At 56.3% G+C, this 20,459-nt stretch overlaps 1 protein-coding gene across 7 annotated transcripts in view; it reads left to right on the forward strand.

Annotated features, from left to right (window-relative positions):
• DTNB (dystrobrevin beta) overlaps positions 1 to 10,361 on the forward strand; it is a 118,098-nt gene extending 107,737 nt beyond the window's left edge. For 4 of the 7 annotated variants that reach the window (XM_033145243.1, XM_033145245.1, XM_033145246.1 and 1 more), the window contains 5 exons: positions 3,476 to 3,635; positions 4,834 to 4,923; positions 7,826 to 7,882; positions 8,924 to 8,959; positions 10,066 to 10,360. In XM_033145243.1, coding sequence (XP_033001134.1) covers positions 3,476 to 3,635; positions 4,834 to 4,923; positions 7,826 to 7,882; positions 8,924 to 8,928 — 312 coding nt within the window. In that variant the 3' untranslated portion in view covers positions 8,929 to 8,959; positions 10,066 to 10,360. Of the gene's footprint in view, positions 1 to 3,475; positions 3,636 to 4,833; positions 4,924 to 7,825; positions 7,883 to 8,923; positions 8,960 to 10,065 lie in introns of all 7 variants that reach the window. The other 3 variants (XM_033145244.1, XM_033145247.1, XM_033145248.1) reach the window with 1 other exon arrangement.
• The last annotated feature ends 10,098 nt before the right edge of the window (positions 10,362 to 20,459 follow it).

Here is a 20,459-nt window from a genome sequence, read left to right on the forward strand (position 1 = left end):
GCTGCGGCCACCTTCGTGCCAGGATCCATATTTGCGGGGGTCTTTCTCTGCTGTCAGTGAAATCTTGAATGCGTTTCTGTGTATTTACAGACATGCTTGTAGGAAGTGGTGATGAGGGAAGCAAAGCAGACAAGCTTGGAGTTTCATCCTGCAGTCAAAATCTTGTTGTTGCTGCTGCTGCTGCTGCTGCTGCAACAACCTCCCCGCCCCCCGCCTTTTGTTTTTCCTCCTTGGGGCACAAGACAGCAGTCGTCACGATTCACCCCCAGCATCCCAATACTGGGAAAGCCCAGTGTCCCAGAGGCCCCGGAGCAGAATATCTGCCAAAGTGGGCAAAGCTAAGAGCTTTGGACCGTTCCTTCCTTGGTCGCCCAGAGCCACGTGGGGCAGCACACCAGGGGATTTGACCCTTGCAGCAGGCACCTCTGCCCCTCCGGGCAGGAAGGCCGTGCAGCCCAGGAGGAATCCCAGGCTGAGGATATACTAAATAAGGAACACAAAGACACAAAGCTGACGGCCGGAACGAGCAAGGGCCCCTGCAGTGTGGGCCAGAGAGCCACGCCTTTGGCATGTGCCTGACATGCCCAGGTGGGCAGAGGCAGCCTTCCCCAACAACGCCCGCCAGTCCCAGCCAAGAGACTCGGTTGCTCCTCTGAACTGCCAGGCAGCGCAGGGGCCGAAGGGAGCGCAGGGCTCTCCTGTGGGATAAGCAGCCCTTCATCCGTCCATCGCTGGGAGACCCTCATCCGTGCAGGCTGGCAAGCTGCAAACAAGGGGCTGCAGGAGACCCCAGCCTTTGAAGACGGCGGCTGCAGAAAACTCCACCATCAACTCCCAGTTTGACCTTGAGGCTCCTCTAGATACCAGAGTCCTGGCTGTGGATCCCTGCCCTGAAGTGCCGCCTGTGCTGGCATGTGGCCTGTGATGGAGCAGGATCTGGTTGATCACTAAATCCTGAGCAAACTCCTCTCAGAGGCCAGTTTAGGGTGGGTGAAAGGAGACCCAAAGGTCTCTGTTTGGGTCTTAGGAGAGGCAGTGCCGTGGGAGGAGCTGCAGCAAAACCCACCCAGGCTCAGAGAGACCCTCTGCCATCCCTCGAGCGAAGCTCTGTCGAAACCGACTCTGCCCGACTTACTTTTGTGGGCATTGCCAGCCACCTTCCGCTCCGGTGACGACACAGTTTCCATAGTAGCAAATGTGGTTCAAAGGTAGGGGGCTGTTTCTTTAAGAAAAGAATTTAAAAGAGGATAAAGACCAGATGAAACAACAGCGCAAGCCGAACGAGAGAGGATGTGTTGGGCCTGTAAAATCTTAATGGGGTAATTATGGCATTAGTCACAAGAATTGAGGCCTTGACAGCCATGAGCCCTTCCGGCCGTCTGTGTGACACGGTGTGCAGCTCAACGCATAGAGAGGGACACACAGTCAAAGTGCTACCGTCACATGTCAAATTAGACATGGCACCGAGACGGAAAGGGAGCGCTCCCCTCTGGCTCCTGGGGCCGCCTGGCTGAGCCCAGCGTGGTGCAGTGGATCGAGTTTGAGACCAGGACCTGGGAGACCTGGGTTTGAATCCCCACCCTCCCGCTTGGCCGTGAACCCCACCAGGTGGCCCCTCTGGGCGAACCTCAAAGGGTTGTGAGGAGGGTGGAATGGGGTAGGGAAGAGCACAACCTGGAGCTCTTTGGAGGGGAAATGGGGTGTAAATGTGGTAGAGGTGGAGGCACTGGGGGTGCTAGGAGACTTGGGTCAGGATCCAAAGGGTGGCAGGGGCACAGGAAAACCCCACAACTTTATAGAATCCTAGAATCGTAGCTTTGGAAGGGATCCTAAGAGTGCTGGGCTGCATGAGGCCCTTCGGTCTATAGGGCTTCTCCGAGGAGGCGTGAGGCAGTCAGGCTGCTGTGCCGCCTTTTGGATTATTCAGTCTCCACAGTCTGGTTCCATTGTTTCTGCACCTTCATGGCAATGGTGCCATCCTGCCCAGATTGTTTCTCTTTTCTGTCCCTTATTGGACCAGCGTGGAAACAACAGTGCCAGCCAGTTTATTGAAGTACCTGGGCCCCAAACATCCCCCTGGACCTTCCCCAACCTTGTGCCTTCTGGATGTTGTGGACCAGCCTTGGCCGGGGCTGATTGGGGTTGCAATCCTTCAGAACACAAGAAGAGTCTGCTGGATCCAGCCAGCATCCTGTTCTCAGGGAAACCTGCAAGCCAAAAGCGGAGCACCAGAGCAGCCTTTTCCCCTTGTGTGGGTCCCTCTCCTCCTCCATGAATTTGTCAGTGTGGTGTAGTGGTTAAGAGCGGCAGACTCGTAATCTGGGGAACCGGGTTCACATCCCCACTCCTCCACATGCAGCTGCTGGGTGACCTTGGGCTAGTCACCCTTCTCTGAAGTCTCTCAGCCCCACTCACCTCACAGAGTGTTTGTTGTGGGGGAGGAAGGGAAAGGAGAATGTGAGCTGCTGTGAGACTCCTTCGGGTAGTGAAAAGCGGGATATCAAATCCAAACTCTTCTTCTTCTTCTTCTTCTTCTTCTTCTTCTTTCAGAGCCACCCAAGTTGGGGGCCATCCCTGCCTCCTGTGGGAGGGAGTTCCATAGTTTAACGCTGTGCTGCAGGAAGGACTATATTCCACCTGCCCTCAGCCCACCTTCCTTGGGTGTCCATGAGAGAGAGCACTTTCCTCTGTCCGCTTCCTTCTTGCCAGGCATAATTTCCTGAGCTGCCCTTTTCTGCAGATCATCCGAAGGGCACCAGGCCTGTGACTTTTTCAGAGCCTCCCCCCATCCTGTGATTTTTCACTCCAGCCCAAGATTTCCTTCTGTTCCATGTGGGCCACCAGCTCAGCACCCACATCTCCCCAGGGATGCCCTGTGGGCTCTTGTCTTTGCATCGCTGAATGCCTACTGCAAATGCGCCTTTGGGGACCAAGAGCCGTCTCCTGCAGGGAGACTCATCACTTCATTCCTTAAAATACTCGTCTTGGTATTTTGCTCACCAAGAACTCAGCTTACACTATTTTTGTTACTTGCTTTTATTTATTTATTTGGGCTGCTCCATAACTAAAGGTTACCTGGTGGCCTTAGAGTGGGAACAAAAAGGTTCACAACAGGAGCCCCAACCATAAAACGCTTTAAAATCACGATCCAGCATAAAACTTGAGGAGCAGGAAATACTAGAAGCTTTAAACTAGGAACAAGTTTTGCAGACAAGTTGGTTTGATGCCACCAGGGAATGTGGCTTTGGGGGGCGATTTGATTTAGAATCATAGAACTGTATAAGTTGGTGGGGACCCCAAGGGTCCTCTAGTCCAACCCCCTGCAATGGATGAATCTCAGCTAAAGCACCCCTTGCATGTCCTTTTGCCTGAGCTAAGAGTTTGGCGTTCCTGAGGTTGGCGCCCGCCTTCTGCTTTTGGAAGAGCTGTTCAGGAGGAGAGAGTGGACTCAACGGGTCTCCGTCTCTTGTTTCAGGCTCAGGCCGCAGGGTCTCCTCCGACCTCCCCCGGCCACGGGACGGGGCGCTCCATGCCCATGCCAGTCCGGTCCACCTCCGCCGGCTCCACCCCAACTCACGTGCCCCAAGATTCCCTGGCGGGCGTCGGAGGAGACGTCCAGGAAGCGTTTGCACAAGGTGAGTGTTTTGAGAGCCCCGCGGCACTTGGTAGCTGTGTGTGTGAGTGCAATTTTGTGCCTTTGTATAGAGGGCGCAGACAAATTCATTTCCTGAGTTCGGGCCCCGTTCGCCCAAGAGTTAAGGTCATCTTGAATCCCAATTCTGCAGCGATAGCTACCCCTCCCATTTGTCCTAAATGCACAGGCAGAAAAATTGGACCTAAACAGCCCCTTTGCAACATCAAACCCCACTTGGGAAGCCCCCTCAGTGCTAAGAGGAATTTTGGGTGAGTTGCCAATGAACCTTACATATATGCCTACCTACCCATAAAAGGGGGGAATGTGTTAAACACGTTACATTCTAGAAGTGTGCATGCACACGAAAGCTCATACCAAGAACAAACTTAGTTGGTCTCTAAGGTGCTACTGGAAGGAATTTTTTATTTTATTTTGTTTTGACGTTACATTCTGTTAGTAATTGCATGATGTAACTCCTTTAAATTTTTTCCATTTGTATTTTGGAAAATCAAATGTTTTAAAGAAACAACAACTCCCCATGCCTTTCCTTCCTGGGAACCTAATGTATTTTTTAAAAATAAATGTGTAAGATCTTGAGTCTGCGAGAAGCACTGCTGGCCCTTGCATCCCAAAGGGGCTTCTCCGTTGCCTCCCCCTCTAGCCCTCCCACCCCCTCACTGAGCATCACAAAGACATCCAGTGTGGTGTCTGGTTAGAGTGCCAGGACTCCAGAAGTGGGAGAGACCAGGGTTCGAATCCCCACTTGGCCACAAAGCTCACTGGTGTGGCCTTGGGCTGGTCACTGCCTCTCAGCCTAAGCAGCCCCACTGGACAGTTTTGTGGGGATTCTGTGAGGAAGAAGAGAACCATATCTGCCACCTTGAGCTCTGTGGAGGAAAAGATAGGATATAAATAAACCATGAGCCTGAAGAGCAACGGCTAGAGATAGGATCCCCCGGGCACCATGGGTGGACCCTTCCAGGGGAGCCTCACTTTCTGGGTGCACACTGTTCCCCTCGAGGATTTGTTGGGAAGCTGGCTGTCGCATCGAAAGGCCAACCGTCTCTCAAGGTAGGGGGCCTGGCCGGTTCAGACTCTCAGACTCCACATCACGGGCAACGCAGGGGGGCATCGGTGGCCCTGCGTGTCTCGGAAAGGGGGGCTCTTCACATTCCTTACCGCCTCCATTTCTTCCCCAGGGACCCGGCGAAACCTCCGTAATGATTTGCTGGTAGCGGCCGATTCGATCACGAACACAATGTCATCGTTGGTGAAGGAGCTTCATTCGGGTAAGTGGGAGAGTGGGGGAGCAGAGGAAGGGGCCAGGCCAGCGGGATCGGCCAGCATCCTCTGGCCGAGGTGCCTCAGGCGAGGGTGTCATCAGAGCAATCTGCCCCAGAACCGCTTGGCTCAAGAAGCCCACCTGCGGTGTGTGGGGCCAACACACAGGAAGAGCTTCATCTTCCTCATGAGCGAGTTTGCACAGTGATGCTTCCAGTTTGGAATGCCCTGTTTGGGAACTTCGTGGCCCTCTGGGGCCCCTCTTCGGTTTTGAGTGACCCTCAGGCAGCCACTTTCCGCATCGCAACAGGTATATAGGAAGGGAGGCCTCTGGTCCACCTGCCTCCATCCAGCTTTCCCTGCAGACTGACTGGCTAGTGGGTTTGGGGCCTGGGTGGGGTGAACCTGGTGCCTCTGGGCTGCTTATGGGGAGCAAAACCGGGAAGAAACGACTTACTTGCAGTGGAGGCAGTTAACTAGGGCTACAATAAATTTTTGAAGGGTTCAGGTTTCACAGGGGAAATTGCTGTTAAGTGAGGGGCAAAGATAGTTGGAAAAGCCACTACTTTTTGCTCAATTTTCCATGCCTGTTCACAGCCATGGTCCTCCCCAGCCAGCTGGTTCTTTGACCTTCCTTCCTTCCTTCCTTCCTTCCTTCCTTCCTTCCTTCCTTCCTTCCTTCCTTCCTTCCTTCTCCTCCAGTGAGCGATGCCCTCCAGCTGAGGATTGTGGAGCCAAACCAATTAAACCACAGAATTGCATCGCCAGCTGGGTGGCTCTGACTACCTGACAGTGTCGCTAAGGGCAGATGAAGCCTTTCCGTGGCCCTCACTAAAGATGGGGGAGGTGAGGGAAGGGGGAGCCCAGTCAGGTCAGGCTGTGCTGGAAGTTTCATTTGCCCACAAGGACTGGCAGGAAAAGGTCCATCCCGAAGCAGCTCTTGGTTGCGCGTGATTGTGCAGGCCTCATTGTGTAGAATGTGGCTGGCAAGACTTGGCTGGATTTAGGTTGAAAGGGCACTGGGCTGGATAAGTTCAGGTGGACTAAGTCTCTTCTGGTCGTACATCCAAGAGCGCCTTATCCACCCAATGAGCTTTAGGGGGGAGGTTGGCTGTCTGCAGAGCCCTTCCCAAGTCTGATTCATAGAAGCACAGAGCTGGAAGGGACCCTGAGGGTCATCCAGTCCAACCCCCTACAGTGCTAGGATCTCAGCGAAAGAATTGCCCAACCTCTGCTTAGAAACCTACAAGGAAGGAGAGTCCACCACCTACTGAAGTTCTCTTCCATTCCTTGCATTCCCAGAGAGCGGCTGGATCCCTCCTGGTCCTTCTGGAGCACAGCTTAAAAGGGGGAAGGGCCACAAGCCCACCCCTCTGCCTTCCCTGTGGCCTCTCTAAGCCTGGAAGGAGGCCTTCCTAGGTGAGGATAATGCCCAGGCCTGTGGCAAAGGTGGCCTCTGGGCCAGTGATGAGCCCGGCTGGCCTCTGCCCCTCTTCTCGGAAATGCTTTGCAGGAGCAGTCTCCTCTGGGGCGCTTGGTGCCTTTGGGCTGAGCCAGAGGCTGCCGGTGTCGGCTCTGGCAAGATGGAGCCCCGTGGCTTCCCATCAGGGTGGGGGCTTAGCAAGGCTGCCTCCCTCCCTCCCTCGCTCTGGGAAAAGGCAGCCTCTTGGGCAATAGCAATCGGCAACAAAGCAGGGCTTGTTCTGCCAGAGGCTGTTGCACCAAGCTCTTGCTTGGGCTGCGCAGGGAGATGACAGATGAAACAAACTGCAGGCTCCCACTTTGATAAGATGCAGGCGAGGGGACCCTGGAAAGTGTCTGGGAGGATCTCATTTGCGTAAATCCACGGAAACAGCTGGAGTCGGCAGTCCGTCCGCAGCAGCCTCTGCCAGAAGTAGTCTGGTTGGAGCCCGGCTTCCATGCCCAGGCAGTGGCCTTGGGCTACAGCTTCCCGACCCCTGGAAGAGGCGTTGTGGGAATCAGTGCAGGGCAAGCCGGGTCGTCTTGATTCCAGGAAGGAAGCAGGTGGGAGCCCTGGCTACGTCCTCTGCCCCCTCCCTCCGGAAGCAAGGCTGCCTGCCATCTTGCCTCTGGGGTGTTGGAAGGAGAGTTTGGATTGCATGCAGATCCCCAATGGAAGGCCTGTTGGTAGGGCAGCTTCTGGGCTGCCAAGCACAGCCGGGGGCTTCAGGGGAAAGTAGATCTTCCCCAGCACTTCCACACACACACACACACACACACACACACACACACACACACACCGTTCTCCTGAGGGTCCAGGCATGCAGATTCCACTTCTCCCACCCTGGTCCCAGAGTTGTTGCTCCTTTTCACCTGCTGGGACAGTTTCCTCTTCCTTTTGCCTTCTTTTCTGCTCATGCCCCCCCACACCCAGTCTGCTTCCTGGGTGTCTGAGGGAACAAACACAACAACACACTCCCTCGGCTCTTTAAGAAACGAACTCAGAGTGGCTGAGACACTGCGTGTCTTTTATAAGGGGGGGGGGGCTGGCCTATTTAATGTGGACATTTCCTCTTTTGCAATTGTGCTTCTTTGATGCTGGTCACCCTGAGCAGCCCTGGGGAGGGAGAAGAAGGGCTGTCGATGCTTGGATCTCATGCCAGAGTTTCCCACCCGTCTTCTCTCATCTTTCCTCCTGGGAGAATGTTTTGATGTCCTTGCTTGGCGTCTGAGCTCCAGTTCTTATCATCTTGTGCCCCACACCCGTGACCCAACGACTTGTGAGCAAGGAGTCTGCCCCATAAGAAGGACTCCCCACCCCCCATTCCCCTGGAAGGGGCAGCAGAGTCACTCTTGCCCACAGCCCTGGCAGCCTGACCTGTGGACCCCTCCCTGGAGACTCCCTTTGGCCCCAACCCTCACTGCTGGTTCTTTCTTTTGCTTTAAAAGGTGAGGAAGGAGGTGAGGAAGAGGAGGAAGACAGGATCCAGAACGGGAAGGACCGAGGTAAGATATTGGGGGGGGGGAGAATCTCCATGCCTGGTGGTGGGCAGGCCCAGGCGGTTGGGTGCTGCCACCTTTGCACAATGGGTGCTTCCCTCCGTGTGGAGCAGGAAAAGATCTCCGTTGGTGCAGAACGCCCAAGCGCAGCTCTTCACAAGCCACGGGGCAGGATGAAGGGGCCTTCTTAGGTTTCCAATGGGTGGCAGCTGCAACAAGCCCACTGTGCCCTCTGAGCACCCACCCCCCACCCCACCCCCGTTAGATGGTGGTGCAGAGCAAGGTTTGTGTTAGTGCCCCCCCCCCGGGTGGGATGCAGAATCAGACGCTTCACAGCACCACCTCCTGCCCTCTGGTGCTCTTTGCGGAGGCCCCTGGCGGAGGGAGGGGGCTGCCCAATTCTTCCCAACTGCAGTATGGTCGCATCCTACAGCAGGGAGGGGTTGATTCCAAGGCTTCCCCACATACACAAAAGCACATGCCCTCTGCCCCAGCGCAGACAGAGCATTGGAGTTCCCTGCCTTGCTTGCATCCGGCTTGTGGAATGCCAACCAGCCTGCCTCCAGCCGCCTGTGGCTGAAATTAAACGGGCGTAAGAGTTAAGTGGGCATCAGATGCAATCGTATTGTCCTTAGTCTGCCTATCTGGTTGTCTTTGGAGGTCCCCTTTGTCTTCCCATCAGACGTCAAGGAGATAAATTAACTAGACAACTTTTAGAAGACGGCCCCATACAGGGGAGTTTTTAACGTGTGGTGTTTCATTATGTTTTCATATGTGTTGGAAGCCTCCCAGAGTGTCTGGGGCAACCCAGCCAGATGGCCAGGGTATAAATAATAAAATGACTTTTGGTATTATTATTATTATTCTTCATAATTCTTTAAAAATGCTTTTGGACATAAACCACTGCAGGTGCTTTCTTCAAAGGCAGGTATAGAACTTTCAAGATAAACACATAAAACCTTGCCTGGGTGAGGTTTTGCGGCTGCTGCTGCCACCATCGCAGTTTGTCCCTGCCTTTCTCAGCCGGCCCTTTGTCTTGCCTCGCAGGTTAAGCGGAAGACTCCGCCCTGGCCAGCCATTCAGGTGAGCAGATGCTCTTTTCTTTTCCAGGTAAGATGTAGGCACAGTTGTGTTTACAGAGGGATGAAAGGCAGATTGCAGGACTGCCTGCCTGCCACGCTGGCCCCCCAGCAGACATAGTCCCATACAGGACAGGCAGGGAGACCCGGCTTTCGGGTCTCGGGGACTTCTGAACATCCCACAGTGCTCTCAGCCTGAAGAAGAAGAGTATGGATTTGATATCCCGCTTTCTCACTACCCGAAGGAGTCTCAAAGCGGCTAACATTCTCCTTTCCCTTCCTCCCCCACAACAAACACTCTGTGAGGTGAGTGGGGCTGAGACACTTCAAAGAAGTGTGACTATCCCAAGGTCACCTAGAAGCTGCATGTGGAGGAGCAGGGAATCGAACCCGGTTCCCCAGATTATGAGTCCACCACTCTTAACCACTACACCACGCTGGCGGCTGTAGCCGAGGGGCTTCCTCCAGTGCTGTGTTTTTAACCCTGGCTGTCTGTGGGGCCAAGCAGAGACCCTTTGTGGCTGCCCAGTGCATAGGGCAGCTTCCCCCAACTGAGTGCAGGTGGTGTCCAAGCCATTGGTGATGAAGCTGTCAGTTGATGTGGGGGGGGGCCCTCAGTATTGGGAGCCCCACCCTCCCTGTTCCTGGCGCTTAGCAGAAGGAGGCTCCCGGCTTCAGATCGTGGAAGGGCCATCATTGCTCTCAACTCCTGTGACCACCTAATAACTCTGAAAGTCAATTCCAGCAGAGCTCCATCCCATCCAAAAGGGCTTCTCAGGCCTTTCCTTTTCCACCTGGAGCTGAAAGGGCCCCCGACTGTGGCTCTGCTCCGGAAGGGATCTCATGCCCTCCCCACAGTGCAAATGTCCCCTGGTTTGAAAGCAGCTTTGACGGCTCTTGGGTCTCCGCCAAGGAACCTCTGGGACTGTTGGAAGTGACATGAACAGGCAAGCCTGAGAAAATCCTCTGCGCTCTCAAACCAGCCCCAAGCCCCTCCAATTCCCAGGGCTCATTCGGGGGGGGGCGCTTTGGAGGGGGACTGGGTGGGCTCCCGCTGCAGGCAGGAGAGCCGGGCTCATCCTCACGGGCTGCTCTGTGTCTTTGGCGCAGGTAAAGAGGCACGAGCTCCTCTTCTCAAGACGTTTCCACACCCTTCCGACGAGGCATGCTCCAGCCGACACACCTGCCATTGTCAAGTCGCGAGGACTGCAGCTCGCAGGGAAGCCGCCTCCGCTGCCGACTCTTTCCGACGGACCGCGTGGCGGCCTTCCTGGGGGGTGGGGAGGGCGGGGGCATCTCCTTTGGTTTGCATGTCCTGTTTCCATCCGTGTGTCCCCCCCCTGCTTAATTGGGCAGCACCTCATCTCAAGTTTGGGCGAGAAGACGTTGCTGAGAACCTCTTCCAGGCAGAGAGCGGCCATGTCTCCCATGAAGCATCCTCTTCCCTCCCTGGCAGAGCAGTCGCCTCACCACCCATGGGCCACCCCCCCCCCGTGTGGTCTCCAGCCCCCCCCTCCCCTTGTGGGAAAAAGCAGACTTCTTATTCCGTGTGGCCGAGTTTCCTTGGGCGGAATGCTCTGTTGCGGAATCCCCTCTGGCCTTTCCCCACATGACACTCGCGTCCATGAATGTCGGGTTTCCTGGGCCGCTTTCATGCAGGACAGGCTGGGAGGCAAGTGGGGTGGGTGGCTCACGGGGAGGCGGGCAGTTCTGGCCCGCAGGGCACAGCACACCAGGGTGCCCCCCCCCATACAGAGCCCACTGGGATGAATGTGCCAGCATAGCCCCCGCTTATTTCAACAGTGGTTGCGCAGGGAGCATCCTGGAGGACTGTGCCCCATGTTCGAGGGACGGTGTGCTGGCCCCAAGGGTTTGTCCATGAAGCGAGGTCCAAGTCCAGTCCTGGGTCTAGGGGTCCAAAGGAGGTCAGTCCGGCGGGGAGCGAGGCAGGGAGCAGGTCAAGGTCCAAGGCAGGTTCAGGCACAAGGTTGCAGGTTGAGCACACGCTTGCAACTATGTTGCTCACGCAACTTGGGCTGGGTCTGGCTGGCTTTTATCTGGCCCTATGCTTAGGGCCGCCCCGATCCTCTGGAGACTCGCCTCTCCTCCGGGCCTGGAGGCGAGCACTCCTCCTGCAGACACTTAACTCCCTTCGCCTCTCTGCCCTGAGCCTCTGTAGCTCAGGAGAGGCTGGTGGGTTACTGGACCCAGGGGATGCCTCAGCTTCCTCTGAAGAGGCTGGGAGTGGAGCACCTGCAGGCAATGGGTCCTCCCTCCCATCAGGAGCCAGAGCAGACTCTGCTGATGCCTGCACCTGGGGATCCAGCACAGGTGGGGATCCTTCAGGCTCAAGCCCTGGCCCCGGCTCAGCTGGTTCTGGAGGCGGGGAATCCTGTGCAGGCTGGGATCCCTCAGGTTCAGCATCAGAGTCTGACTCCCAGGCCATCACAGACGGGATGGGCTGCCATTTGGCTCTTGCCCCCGGAATCCCCGAATGTCTTGTGCCGGCTCCAGTGCCAAGAGGAGAGGAGTGGGGCGGAGGGAGGCCCAGCCTCTGGAGGCCACCCTGTGGGGAAGCTTCAGGTGGTGGGGCAGCAGCAGCAGCGCAGCTCGCTCAGTTGACTCGTAGCGTTGGAAGGGACCCACATGGGGCATCTAGTCCACCCCCTGCCATGCAGGACTGATAAAAAGCAGCTGGTCTTTGAACAGAGAAGACCCTGGCCTACTTGGGTACTTGGCACCAGAAGCCAACATCTCTACCTGCTGGCTTTGTTTGGGGTTTGGAAAGTGGCTCTTAGTGGATGGGCCAAAGGCGTAAATGGACAGGGGGGGCAGTGAAGGAAGGCAGAGCAATAATCCCTGGAGCCCAGTCGGCACAGAGTGAGCTGCCCGGCTGCCCTGGCTCTCTGGGGGTGGGGAAGGGGGTTCCTGCATGTGTCTCCATGTTCGGGGGGGGGAGCCATGTTTGCTGGCAATATAGTCCAACCAAAATATTGTGAACGGGCTGTCAAGCAAGGAAAGGAGTGACGATAACCTGTTGGAGAGGGGTGGCTTTGCTCAAGGCCAGAATCACAGAACTGTCGAGTTGGGAGGGACCTCCAAAGGGCATCTAGTGCAACCCCCTGCAGTGCAGCAAATGCAGCTAAAGCATCCCTGTCCGAAAGGGCTCCTGGCCGTCCTTGGGTTTGGTGACAAGCCGCTTGTTGGACTCAGGCCGGTGAGGTGTCTGGGGAGGGAAGAGCTGCAAGGGAGACATCTGTGCAAAGCACAAATCCCAGTTGGTGGTGCTGAAAGATTGAGGCTTCAGCGTTTGAACGAGGGGGGCTGGGCTCAGTCCGCCCCTTTGTGATGGGCAGGGGGTGGGTGGGGGGGCAGTTCTACTTCTCTCCTCCCTGGGCAGCCCCTGAGCATTGGCAGTGGTGTCTCTGACTGCAGGTAACTGTCTAGGCATTTCTTTGGTTCTCGTGAACGCAGAAGAACCGGCAGTCAGAAAGGAGGGGATTCGGAGCAGAGCTTTCTGACACGTTGCCAAACACAGGAAATGCCTGGCTTGGCTCAGACCAGACACCCTCCATCTCGCTCAGCAGCCACTCAGAGGCAAAAGGCAGTGAAGTCCCTTGGCCTGCCACCTCCCCTCCTCCAATAGCCTTCCAAAGCAGCAGCTAAGAGGATAGTCACCAAAGGTCCATCCTCGCCCTGTTGAGGGCCCCTCCTGCCTTTGCAGTGGCCCCGGGAGGAGTCCCCTCCTCTGCCCCCCATTACACCAGTCAGTGATGCCCGGGGTGGTGACCAAGTCCCTGTCCCTCAACTCTCCTGGGACTTCCTCTTCTGACTTGCTGCCAGCCTGTGTGACCTTCTATGCCATGCTCCTTAGTCCCCCCCCCTTGCAAACTCTGCACATTTTAGCCTCCCAAGTGGTCTGGCAGACGCTTCAGCATATCAGAGTCTGCTCTTAGTCTTCCTGAGAGTGGCAGGAGATGGAGAGGCAGTTGGTGGCGATGGGGCCGCAGACCCTCTCTGCCTCCCCAGCAGCCATGGGCAAGGGGGGGGGTTGTGGCCAGCCCCACGGCCGCCTGCCATGTTGAATGCTCCGAGGCCCCAGCTGGTCTCCGCCTGGCGGAAGCTCTGCGTGGGGCTGAGCCAGGGCTTTCCAGGGGCGCCTGCACAGCCTCTGCACCTCTCACTTCCCCTGTGACAGCCAGGGCTGCTTCCGGTTGTGGAAATCCCCTCCCTGGCTTCTGCTTCCCACTGCTGAGGCATCTCAGTGAGAAAAGGGGGCTGGGTAGGCGAGGGGGGGAAGGGGGCTGAACTCTTCTGCCTGCAGGGGCTGTTGAAGAGAGGCCAGGAAGCTCCTGGAACCATCTTCTGCTTGCCATAGGAGCTGGAGCTCTGCCAGAGCTCCGTTGTCAGGCTTGCTGGGGGGCCCAGAGCCGCCTCCCGCTCTGCCTGGACCTTGGAGGCCCCCCTGGCTTCTGCCTCTTCTCCAGGTGCAAAGCTTCTGCTCTTGCAGTTCAGGCAAAACAGCCTCTGGCTGCTGGGTTTCCAGCTTGGGCTAAAAGAGAGGGATTTGTCCCAACCTGCGGGGCGACCCCACTCCCACTTCGGGGCACCATCCCAAGATTGTGATTAATAATAACAAAGGATCACAGGGTGGTGTGCAATATAAAAACTCAGAAATATGTACCATAGTAGCAAGCAAAAGCAATGTGCGCGCACACAGCCCAGTTTAAAAGGCCATCGATTGCTCCCTGTAGCCAATAAAGAACGCTTCCGATTACCAGTTCCTGGATCCCACAGGAGGGGAGGGGGTTCTTCTGCTCAAATCCTGCTTGCGAGTTTGTGGGTATCTGGTTGGCCACTGTGAGAGCAAGATGCTGGTTGGATCCCTTTGGTCCAGCAGGCTCTCCTTGTGGTCTTGCAGTGGGGCTTGGACATGAACCCTCTTTCCAAGGCACACTTCGCTTGCTGCCATCCCTTTGCTCCCCTGTGGGGTGGCTGCCTCCACCATCCGGGGCTGCAAGCCTCACAGCTGCATTGCGAAGGCCTCCATGCCTTACTGTGGCTCAAGGTGGGGGTCCCGGAAGGCTCTCTGTGGCTGGTGGGCTCCACCGGGGGGGGGTGTTGGTGGCCAGGCCAGCCAGCCATTATGACCCCTGTCCTCCTGCTCCTTGCCTTTCATTCCTCACACCAACAGCGACTAGTTTTTTCCTGCAGGGGCACCTCTGGACTCGCAGTGCTGGGCCTGCAGCTCCTGGAAGCAACAGAGAAACACTGGATCATAGAATTGCAGAGTTGCGTCATCTAGCCCAAGCCCCTGCAATGCGGGAATCTGTTTGCCCACCGTGAGGCTCTAACCCATGACCCTGAGATTCAGAGTCTCGGGCTCTGCGGACTGAGCTATCCCAGGGAAGGTGCAAAGTGGGTAAAGGGAAGGAGAGGCTGGTTGTGTTTTCATTCCCGGTGGGTCAGTGGCTCTTGCTTCTGGGGATCAGCACCAGAGCTGCTGCTTTTTTGGGAGGGGGGGTCAGCTGCCTCTTCATATCTTCCCACATCCCATCCCCCCAGAACTGCAATTGGACTCTGTCTCAAATGGCATCTGTTGCCCCTGAATCTGACCTTCCCTCAGAACAAGCATCCATGTGCAAAGTTACATCCTGGATATTTTTGCGAAGCATGGGTGGCAAATTGCTAGCCCCTGGAGACTGGAGATGGTGGGCTTTGGGTGGGCTCCTGGGGGAGAAAGCGGAGCGTCTGAGCAGGCACCGCCTTGCAGATGCCTTCTGTGTTTTCAAAGTCACCCGGCAGCCGGGTGGAGAAGGCCTTGGCAGGCAGACTTGGCGCCTGTGCCAGCCCCAAGCCCCTGGTGGCAGCCTGCCCTTGGCCCGGGGGCTTTTGTCACAGTGACTCGAGGCCTGGGGAGCTTTGCCAAGTGCAAACAGGTGAGGGGAAGGTGACCGGAAAGGAAGTTGAGGCAGCGGGAGCTTAGAGGGCAGCAACTGTGCCAGGGCTCTCGGGCTGGGGTGGCCAGGAGGAGCTGCTGCTGCTGCTGCTGCTCCAGTCTTTGTGCATGCACCCAGTTCCACCAGTCCAAGGTTGCCAGCTAGCCAACCCCTCAGGCCTGTGCTCTGCTGATATCTGGCTAGTGAAAAGGAATGGTCTCATTTTGCAAAGCCTGTCAGAGGCCTCTGGATAGTAGTTGCTGGAAATCGCAGGTGGGGAGAGGACAGCCACTGCGCTCGGGTCCTGCTTGTGGGCACCAGGTTGGCCACCGCGAGGGCCTTGGACGTGGCGACGATGTTGGAGGGGAGAATGTGGCCGGATGTTTCTGTGGAGCTGCAGGAGAGGCAGCGGGAGGCAGACCAGAGGAGAGTGAGTTTCCTCCCAGGTGGGAAGCGGAGGCGAATTAGCCGGATGCCAAGTGAGGGCCATGATAAGCAGAAAGTGATCAAGGGTAAAGGGAATGTGGCGGGCATGTGCCTGATCTCAGGTGCTGCTTGCCACACTGGGTAGCCGGGGCTCGTGCCATGCCGCTGGGGAAGGAGGATGGGTTCCCCTGAGTTAGCCAGGCTGTGAGGGAGGGCTGGGCTGTGCAGTGCCATTGGAGATCTGTGCCCTCCCAGAGCCCTGAGTCCTGGCACCTGCTTCATGCCAGGACCTTAGCTGTGAGCACATTGGAGAGGCCATGTGGGGTCTGTGTTTTCCAGCCCAGGCTAGATCTCAAGCAATCGCTAGGACTGCAACATACGATGGACGCTTCCTTGTCCTCTGCAGAGCACACCTGAATCTGTCTGGGTGCTGGTTGAAGGCCAGTGTGAGGACCCTTGTAAGAATTCCAGTTTACAACCACTTCCCTGCTTCTCATGGCTGTGTGTCTGCCTGTGTGCGCGGGAGCACACACTTGAATGTACAAATGTGAATCCCGGGCAAGAGTGTTTTCATTTTACGAAAAAGGAAAAAAGGTTGAAATACCTGGGAGATTCTGTACATGTTGGGAACACGTCTAATTGCAAGCTGTAAACTGGAAGCCACGTTCTCTCATCTGCCAAATATTTAATAAAACGAGTCCCGTCCATCTCACTTGGTGTGTGCCCTGAATTTCCGGTGGGACCAGGCAGGTGATCCGAGCGAAGCCCCAGGGGCACAAGCCCCCTTTGCCTGCCCCTTCCTTGGCTGCTTCCGCTCAGGAAGAGGCCTCGCCAGGTGGGCAGGCGCTGGCTCCCTGGTGCATCTTGAGCTGCCTGCGGTCTCTCCTTGCCTCTCCTGCTCTCCTCCTCCTCCTCTTCCGCTTTCTGGCTCCAGGCAGCTCCTCTCCAGACCCCGGAAAAAGCCAAGGCTCAGAGCCCTGTTTGTCCTGGCCGGATAATGAGGGGACGCCACAAAGGTCCCCCGCGGTGTCATTGAGCCTGTGTGTGTCGGCACCTAATGAGGCTGGCGGCCGACTTGGAGGGGCGAGGGAGGCCTGGGCTCCTCCTGGGGCGCTGGGGTCAGCGGGGAGCAGGGAAGGTGAAGGGGTCAGGCTACCTCTGGAGATGGACAAATGGGGGTGGGGGTATTAATTCTAGAGCCAACAGAGGAGAAGAGGGGGCTGGCCTGCCCTTCCTGCCACAGGTTGCCATCCAGTCCTGGTGTGTCTGGGGCAAGGCAGGGAGAATGTAGGGACCTCTCCCCCAATGAGAGTAATTTTATAGGCATGTTCTTTAGACACGGGGGACACGGGTGGCGCTGTGGGTTAAACCACAGAGCCTAGGGCTTGCTGATCGGAAGGTTGGCGGTTCGAATCCCCGCGATGGGGTGAGCTCCCGTTGCTCGGTCCCAGCTCCTGCCCACCTAGCAGTTCGAAAGCACGTCAAAGTGCAAGTAGATAAATAGGTACTGCTCCAGCGAGAAGGTAAACGGCGTTTCCATGCACTGCTCCAGTTCACCAGAAGCGGCTTAGTCATGCCAGCCACATGACCCAGAAGCTGTATGCGGACAAACGGCGGCTCCCTCGGCCTATAAAGTGAGATGAGCGCTGCAACTCCAGAGTCGTCCACGACTGGACCTGATGGTCAGGGGTACCTTTACTTTACTTTATACCCAGTCAGACCAGTATAGCTCAGTATTGTCTACACTCTCCAGGAGTTGGTTCTCTCCCAGCCCAACCCAGAGGTGCCGTTGTGGGCTGAACCAGGGACATTCTGCTTCAAGGTGGGTGCTGCGCTGCTGAGCTACAGCCCTTCCCTCCCAAGGCCTTGCAAGCCCAAATGCTTATCTCGGGACTCGCAAGGACGCTCAGGTGTTTGCCATGGGGGGGCTTGGGGGGCCTGCAGTATAGTGGCAAATCCTGACAGTGCTGGCACTTTTCACGCTGAGACCCATGCCCAGGCAGAGGCTGCAGCAGCGAGGGTTTGACCAATGCAGACATTATGGCCAGGCCAGTTCCCCACACCTGATGAAGAGCCCTGGTGGACTCAGAAACTTGCTCACTACTTGCTCGCTATTATTGTTGTTCCCCACCATCCCAATTTCTGAGCGATGCAGGATTCCAGAATTCCAGGGAGTTGCCCAGAATTAATGTTTCCTTATGGTGCCGGAGGAGACTCTTGAGAGTCCCATGGACTGCAAGAAGATCAAACCTATCCATTCTGAAGGAAATCAGCCCTGAGTGCTCACTGGATGGACAGATCCTGAAGCTGAGACTCCAGTACTTTGGCCACCTCATGAGAAGAGAAGACTCCCTGGGAAAGACCCTGATGTTGGGGAAGATGGAGGGCACAAGGAGAAGGGGATGACAGAGGACGAGATGGTTGGACAGTGTTCTCGAAGACACCAACGTGAGTCTGACCAAACTGTGGGAGGCAGTGGAAGACAGGAGTGCCTGGTGTGCTCTGGTCCAGGGGGTCACAAAGAGTCGGACACGACTAAATGACTAAACAACAATGTTTCCTTTGAAATGAGGCACAGCGGAGACGGCAGAGTCTTTATAATATATGGCTTATTTACACATATACAACCTGAGTCTATGATGGAGCCTTCACAGCATTAACATCCCAAAAGGGTCTTGTTTCTCCCGTAACTGCAGCCTTGGCTTCCAACAGAAATCAAATGTTGCTCTGACGCTCTCTCCAGCTTGCTCACCTCACTGCTGCTCTCTGCTCTCAACTCTGGTTTGTCTGTTGAGGGAGGAGGCCCCTTCATCTCCATCACCTCACCAGGAAGCCAGTTTGGCTGTTCCAGGAATTAGAAGGCTTGATTAGCTTTTAACACATGCTGGATCCAGGGCTTAGAGGGGGCTGGTATACACATAGCCAAACTCATAACATCATCATCATCATCATCATCAAATTATATAATACCTTCATCCAAAGATCGCAGGGCAGTTTGCAACATGAAAACACAAAATCCATAACACAATAATAAAATGACAATATTCCCCCCCCAACACATTTTAAAGGTCATCAAGTGTTTGACAGCCAAAAAGGCCTGATAGAAGAGGAATGTTTTTGCCTGGTGCCTAAAGGTGTATAATGGAGGTACCAGCTGAGTCTCCCTGGGGAGAGGATTCCACAAATGGGCAGCCACTGCAGAAAAGGCCCTGTTCTCGTGTCGCCACCCTCCGGACCTCTCGAGGAGGAAGCACACAAAGAAAGGCCTCATAGGATGATTGCAGAGTCTGGGATGGTTCATTTGGAGCGAGGCAGTCCTTGTGGTGTTGTAGTCCTGATCCATTCAAGGCTTTATGGGATCGGGCCCAGAAACTAATTAGCATTCAGTGCAGCCGCTCCAGGATCGGTGTCACGTGCTCTGGGATTTTTCAAAATAGAACCTCAACCCTTGGCAGGTGGGGGGGGGGGTGTCCAGGGTTTGGCCACTTCTGCGGCCTTTCTGACGTCCACAGGATGTAGCATCCACTTCACCACCCAACAGGCAGACAGGACCAGGGGTCTGGCCCTGAGGAAGACGGGTGATGAGATGCCAAGAGGAGCCCACCAACCGTGGTCCATCTCCCCAGCCCCACCTCTCCCACTCCAGCCTTCCTCAGCGTGGCTCCGTTTGGGACTCCAGCCTCAGTCAGCCTGGTGGCCCCGGGGTTGGGGAGGCAGCTTGAGACTTTGCCCGGCAGCCTCTGGCCAAGGGCCCAGCAGGGTCCCTTTTAAAGCAGGAAATGCTCTTGCTGGTCTTTGAAGTTGTTGGATGGCAGTGGTGGGAAGCCACATGAGAAGGGAGGGCGGCTGCTGCTCTCTGGCCCTGCCTGGGGGCTTCCATGTTTTGGGGCACGAAAGAACACAAGGAGAGCCTGCTGGGTCAAGCCAAGGACCCATTTAGACCAGAATCCTGTTCTCACAGTGGCAGCCAGATGCCCAAATGGAAGCCCACAGACAGGGTCCGAGTGCAAGAGTCTTCTCCCGTCCTGCATTTTCCAGCAACTGGGATTCAGAAGCATTGCTGCCTCCGACCGAGAAGCCAGAGCGGAGCCACCCTGGCTAGCAGACATCCATAGCGCTCTCGTCCTCCATGAATTTTTTCTCGTCTTCTTTTCAAGCCATCCCGGTGGGTGGCCATCCCCGCCTCCTGTGGCAGGGAGTTCCACAGTTTAACTTTGCACTGAATAAAGAAGGACTTCCAAAGGCAACGGGAAGCTGTGAGAGGGGCTCCAGCAGGCAGTTATGCTCCGCTGGGCCTGCCGCTGGGCCACACGACATCCCTGCTGCCTCTGAAAGAACGATGCCACCAAGAGCCAGGCTGGGTCCGTGTGGAGGCTGTTGATCCCAGTCACATCTGAAGCAGCCATCCCTGCTGGACCCCTTTTGGGAGAGGAGCCCCACTGGTGGCCCTGCTGTTTACAAATGCCCAGGAAGAGCTGCATTGAGGCTTCCTCTGTCCCAGATGCTTTAGTTGGGATTCCTGCATTGCAGGGGGTTGGACTAGATGACCGCTGGGGTCCCTTCCAGCTCTATCCTTCCCAGATTTCGCCTTTTGGAGATGGCTGCAACTGCAACCACAGGGAGCCCAGGGGCTTCATGCTGCAGGCCCAGATGGCCTGGTGATGCGGCTCCCAGCTCCGAAATCTCCCTGGCAGGTGCCCGGCTGTCTGGGTAGGATCTCTGGGGCAGCAGAGTCCAGCACAGTGGAGCTATTAGCTGTCATTAGCAGCCCCGAGAAGCAGGCAATGGCCTGGCGGTCCCCCTGGCCTGTTGGGGCCAGGAACAGCAGGCCAGCAAATGGGGAGGTCAAAGGGCAACCTGGCGCTAATCTGAGCGGATTTGGCAGCGGCGGCTCCTGGGTCAAAGGTCAGGGAGGGGAGCTCCGCGTGGTGCCAGCCCTGCCTGGGCTGGGGCACGAGGGGCTTTGCCCCACAACTGAGCCAGGATGCCCATGGATTTCCGGTGCCAAATTCGGCTCTGCAGTTCCCCCTTCCTGGCACTTTGCGTCCGCTGGCGGCTGATGCCCTGGGAGTCTCAGCATAGGCAGACCATGCAGAAGCGGAGAACTCCCATTAGATCGTTGACTTAAAGGTGTGTTTG

Source organism: Lacerta agilis, chromosome 3 (assembly GCF_009819535.1).
Source record: "Lacerta agilis isolate rLacAgi1 chromosome 3, rLacAgi1.pri, whole genome shotgun sequence".
NCBI classification, from domain to species: Eukaryota; Metazoa; Chordata; class Lepidosauria; order Squamata; family Lacertidae; genus Lacerta; species Lacerta agilis.